Genomic DNA, 6,000 nt, shown 5'->3' on the forward strand with positions numbered 1-6,000 from the left:
ACAACTAATGAAACATTTCAAGGAATCTGAATACTTTCCGTACACACTGCATATACTGTACATATAGACAGAGCTGGGCATTTTACTAAACATTGAGCGTTCATCATTCGTCAGTCATCCTTCTGCAGCGTGGGTACCCTTCCATCGTCTGTCATTCGCCTTTTTATCCAGGCTGAAAAAAATTTATAGGCTGTCTATAGGCCGGTTCTCCTCTAATTTTAAACGGCTGTCGGTTGGCGAGTCCAACTAAACTTTTACTCCCCCCTTGTGTATACGTTACATATTTGCTCTGCGATTCCTGAGCTAGACTGCTCTCTTCAACAGTAGAGTACGAAATAATTCTCCTTCACTTCTTCACAATAAGTCAGAAGTTTAATTTATTGGTTCGTTATATTGGCTCCCTTCCTTTCTAATGAACACTTTCATCAGCTTCCTAAAAAAACATAGTATTGTCATTGCACTTTTTGACCATATAGTGTGACTATTCATCATTATCTTTAATATGGCAAAGCCACTTACTCACAAACTGATGAAGCCACTGAAGCCCTGGTGGTGAACTAAAATCATCTCACTGTTTTATCTAAAGTGCTTATAAAATCCACTCAGTCATTTCTCGAAAAAATTTACATGCGGCAAGATTAGTTGGTCTGGGGCCACTGGAAACTAGAGAAGGTTGGCTACTTTCTGAAATACTCACTAATCTTCAGGCAAGCTCATCTCAGATGTGCTAATAACTAAAATAAACTTTAAAAAGTTGAATGCTTGATGGCCTTTGTCTCTTCACTGTCGCTACAATACAATTTCCAATTTGTCCAAGAATGGCCAAAATCTTGAATTTGAAGCATACTTGACGTAGAATGAGAGTAGCAGTGGTGTATGAACTCGATGTGTTGGACTATTTGCTGTGTACTGCATCTCTTTTTCACAGTTAGGACTAATACAAAATCACACATGCGGACACACTAATGTCCCCTACACGGTGGACAAATTTGATTATCTATTTTCTGCCCTCTGGAATATCTCAGCATTCACTTATTTTACTTAAATGTCCACATTTTCCTGTGTTATCATGAAAACAACAAAACTCCATAGTGACTATCGATCCTTCAGCTATCTTACATGGCCATTGGAGCCTCTGATGTCAAACGCAGTCTACTTTTAAAGCGGGAGTCAAAAACCCCAAATTTTATGTTCAATGATATGTTCTATGCAGCCCCACTAGTCTAAACACAGCATTCTGACTAACAGGCATTTGTGGAATATGAATTAAGCCGTAAAAACCACCCGTTTTTGTCCAGCTCAGGCGGCGGCCATTTTGTCACTTGCTGTCAACTGAAAATGACATCGCAGTTGCTCAGGGCTCAGGTAACCACCAATCACCACCAATCTAACTAGTTCCCAATAAGAAAAAATGGAAATGGATAAATACTGCCATCATAAAACATTCATAAAAAGGGCGGTTTACAGTGTTAAAACTGTCAGCAAGATAAGAGAAGTCAGGTAGCAGCAGTTAGGACAAGTGTGTGGAGCAGGTGCGCTCAATTACATGTATGAGTGCCAGAGAAAACTGTTTGTTGCTGAAATGGGATGGAATGAAGCCCCAGTTGAATTAGCGAGCAATACGACATCCCGTTCATGCGTCACCGCTGTCGGTCCCTGGACCGCGAGTTGTGGTATGTTTACCAGTTGCAGTCGGTTCGCCCCTGACTACTTTGGAGTTGAGCACAGTGACGCCACATGAACAAGGTAACAGTGTGCAAAGCTCACATGCATTTTTCCATATCTAATGAAGGTGCCGGTCGCAGATCTCAAAGCTCATATGGACAAAGAAAAACACAAAAATTCTTTATGAGGAGAGAGTTGGTCTATAAAGTTGACTGACTGCATGTTAGACCCGAGAACACAGACCGGAGAAGAAAACAATCAGGAGGAAGAAAACTGAAGACTGAAGGGGCATTTTTTTTCTTTGTTAAACTAATATACTGTACAAGTGAGACTACTGTTTTTATTTTTATTTATTACACTGAAAAGATGGTAAGAAATACTTTGTAAAAGATGGATTTCCTACAGAAGAGGTATGATTTAGAACACGAGACTTCAAAAGAGAGCTACTTTTATGTTTTTTGTTTATTTTCTATACTGTAGTGTATACATACAGAGGAGGCATCATTTAACTTAGGGCTGCACAATATATTGAAAAAATATTGTCATTGTGATAATGCGACATGCAATGCAGAATGCAAAAGACATGCTATAAATTTATATGGAATTGGATGCTTTAATCTAACTTTGACCAATCAGATGCAACCTTAAATGCACATTGCCATCTAATGGGAGAGCAGTATCCAGGGGCACAACTAACACTAAATAACTTAAGTTGGATAAGAATACATTCATGTTTTTCCACATGAAACCACCTGAAGTCCCTTTGCTTTTTTTTTTTTTTTTTTTTTTGTAACCTTGGGTGCAGCGGATTCTTATAAATGAAGTGCAAGTGAAGTTTTTTTTTTCTCCATAGATCATATCACTCATGTACTATTGTCAGGTTATACTGATAGTTTTAACGAATATTACAAAAAAGTGTTTTTGTTGTTTTTTTTTTTGTAAAGTGCAAACTACCACTTCAACTGTACTTATGTATTAAGTAGCATTTAACAGTCAGTCAACATGTTGACATCACAGAACTTTCAGTATTGGCTTTGTCATCTTCATTGCGTATATGCACTGTCATCTTCGTCTTCATGGCTTAGTACTTGTTCTCACTGAAATATGCTCCTGTGAAGTCACATGTGACATCACGCACAACAGTGTTCCTTTTTGTATTAAATGTTTGTAAACAAAAAAAAATCCACAAATTGACATTGTACACATTAGTTGCTAGCGGCCTAAAAAAACTCACTTGACAAGTTGTAAAAGTGCCGACTAAAGTTAAAAGCTGTAGTGTGATGTAGTAGTCCTCCAAGTTGCTCAGTGACTTGTCAGTCCAGGGACTTGAACCAGTAGCCCTTCAATTAACAGCGCTGACCGACAGTCTGCCACTATCCCATGAGGCTGCTGAAGTTCACGTCTCATCCCGTCCTTTTCTTCCATTTTTCCTTGTGTGATGATTTATTCAATTGGCTTTAAGTAAGACTGCAGATTTATTAATTATAATACAGTCAATTTATAATCCTGGCTCCATATATAAATTCAAAGTTAATAGAATCCCTTACTCCACTTTCTTATTGTACCCCAGCAGTAACAAGAAAAGTTCCTCATCAGTTATAATGAATCACATTAAAAAATGAAGAAAAGGTGAACATACAGCGGTCTGTTCACTCGATACTCAGTATAGGCGAGTAGACTTTAGACTCGCCTTTCGTGTTTTTTTTTTTAATACTTTGCTGAAAGAGCCAGGAATTGGATGACTGATCGATAATATTGGATTTGCAGATGGCGGGTAGGGAAGCAGAGTCCAGCATGAATGCAAGGTTCTGATGAAGGGCCTGCTGCACAGACAGCTCTGAATAGTGGATCAGACATGTTGCCTGGGTGGAGCGCTCATTTCCTATAACACTGACATGTACACACAATGAAACATCTATTGCAAGGGTAGTCGTAGAAATATCTACCGTATTGCAAGGGCAGTCGTAGCTAAAGGGTAAGTTGGTAAAGCAATGGGTGTGGCTGCCAGCTATTGAAAATCCGTTCCCAGTCAATATAATGATTGGTGGGTAAGAGAGGAAAATAGATCAGACTTATAATTGAGCATTTTGTATTTGCTATTTGTGTTGCGTTAGCATATTGGTGTATTGTTTGAAGTAGATCTTGGGTAGGTTTTGAAACAGTCGTTCAATTGAGGAGGAAGCTTTATTTCTTGATAAGGGTATTTGTCAGGTTATTGGGTTCCTACACGTGACTCCGCCGCCTTCCCCGTAGCAGTCCCCCCCCCCCTCCCACTCCCCCTCCCAAGCCCTCTTTTCTGCCCAGCCCCTCACTGGCGCTTGCTCTATAGCGGTTGCAAGTATATTGATTATTTCAAATACTGATTATCTAAAAGGCCTTGTGCTACAGTAGGCATTGGATTTATTTTGGTTAATTATTTATGGGCAAGGACTGCCTGTAAGTATTCGCGCTGCTATATGATCATTATTACAATAGTAATATTCACTCTCTTTTCTTATTGCATTGCAGATTTATGCACGCTCTTTACTGGACGAGGGTTGGCAGCTTAAATTGCCCTGTCTTTCCACTTTGTTCCACTCACCATTGCGCTGGTATTTTGTCTGTTTGCAGAGGGAGCTAAACTCTGTAGCATCTGAGCTGGCGGGGCGACAAGAGGAGAGTGAACATTCTCATAAGCATCTGCTAGAACTGAGCAGGGAGTTCAGGAGAAATGTACCTGAGGTGAGATACACACAAACTGCCACTCATCCCCTTAGAGATGTTTTTTTCATGTATAAAAGTTGCTTTAGTACACTATATATTGGTACTTATATTTGTGAGCAGTGATTGTCAAGCCAACACTCATGTTGCTCTCCTATTCCAGGGCTGCAATCATGTCTCCTACCAGGCAGCACTGGCATTTAAACAAAGAAGAAAGGATGCTAACCTATAACCTAACTTTTTTTTCGAACAAAGATGTATATGAATAACAAAATTCAGAGCTGCAGTTTTATGCATACATTTCCACATTGAAATGAAAGCTGTGGAAGGTCACGTTCAGCATTCACTTCATTGTTGTGTGTATTATTGCAATAAGATGTGACGCATTTGACTTTTGAAACCATTGATAACCTTTTTTTTCTTTTTTAATGAGACCAGAAAGCATCTCCCTAGATTACATTTAAAGATTTAAAAAATATTTTCTATGATATTCTAGTGAAATCCAGGATGAAACCAAAGGGAACGTTCTTTTTTTTTGTTGTTGTTGTTGTTGTAATAAATGGACCTCGCAGCTGTATGCAGTGGCTCCACTGCACTCCACGCGTGCCCCTTTTTTAGCCCAAATACACAGTATAACATTGTAATCTCATCAGTAAAATACAGGCATTTAAGACAGGATCAGGCTGTCATCACTGGCAGCCCAATCCCCTTACCTGGGGTTGTGGGAGCTCACCCAGTCTGGATCCTGAGCTTTAACGCAAGCTACTGGAAAGCCCCACTTTTCAAACATGCCTGCTGAAACCCAGAAGGTTTAGGCGCTAATACATGTGCCACTCTCACACGTCATGAGGGGGAAATATAAAGAACAACCAATACATTATGATGCAAAGTCTTCCATTTTTCTCTGCTCGTAGGAAGTCCGGGAGATGGTGGCGCCAGTTCTCAAGAGTTTCCAAGCACAAGTGAGTCAACTTTTCTTTTGAACAAAACAAATGTTCAGATTTAAAAAAGAAAAAAAAGTGTTTTTATTTGTTCCTGGAAAACGGATTGATTATGAAATTTCCACCCAACGCCATCGTCTCCATGCAGGACCACTGTGCTTCTATCAAGAGAGAATGATTTAATAGATAGAATGGAGGAATCCATTTCATACTTTTCATGTTACTGCTCATTGGATGCTTATTGACTGATGCCTTTTCTGTCAAAGTGAAGTAGCATCTATCTGCCATTACATGATCAGATATCTTGCTTCTCATATTTTCTTGCCGAGACAAGCCCTCATTTCCTGTTGTGATGGTGCATTCACTGTGCCCCCTGTCTGACGGTGCCTTATTGAAAAAGTCATCTGATACCTACCATGTCTCTGCTCCAGCCATTAAACCAAGGTCATAAATCACATTTGTGTGCCGCGTTATGGTCCGCAAAGCAGACACTTATGGAAATAATATCGCAAGTATCTTTCCAGTGTTGCTCTACCCTGCAAACTCCAGCCGGTTGCTAACCTGAAAGCCCCATCACCGGTAAGCATGGCAGCACTCTGCGTGGATTGTTCACCCCTCTTGCAAGTGATTATTGGCAGCTACTTTTCAATTCTTTATAATTGGCAATGTCCAAGCAACCATGTTCCCTGGCAAC

At 39.9% G+C, this 6,000-nt stretch overlaps 1 protein-coding gene across 5 annotated transcripts in view; it reads left to right on the forward strand.

The window, feature by feature from the left end:
• The window catches only part of cux2b (cut-like homeobox 2b), a 126,427-nt gene that overhangs the window by 52,877 nt on the left and 67,550 nt on the right, over positions 1–6,000 (forward strand). For all 5 annotated transcript variants that reach the window (XM_086029890.1, XM_086029886.1, XM_086029889.1 and 2 more), the window contains exons 2-3: positions 4,276–4,386; positions 5,280–5,327. In XM_086029890.1, the coding sequence (XP_085886016.1) occupies positions 5,292–5,327 (36 nt within the window). In that variant the 5' untranslated portion in view covers positions 4,276–4,386; positions 5,280–5,291. The remainder of the gene's footprint in view (positions 1–4,275; positions 4,387–5,279; positions 5,328–6,000) is intronic.

The sequence above is a fragment of the Filicampus tigris genome, chromosome 5, assembly GCF_054856515.1.
Source record: "Filicampus tigris isolate MCC_2025a chromosome 5, RoL_Ftig_1.0, whole genome shotgun sequence".
In the NCBI taxonomy this organism is placed as follows: domain Eukaryota; kingdom Metazoa; phylum Chordata; class Actinopteri; order Syngnathiformes; family Syngnathidae; genus Filicampus; species Filicampus tigris.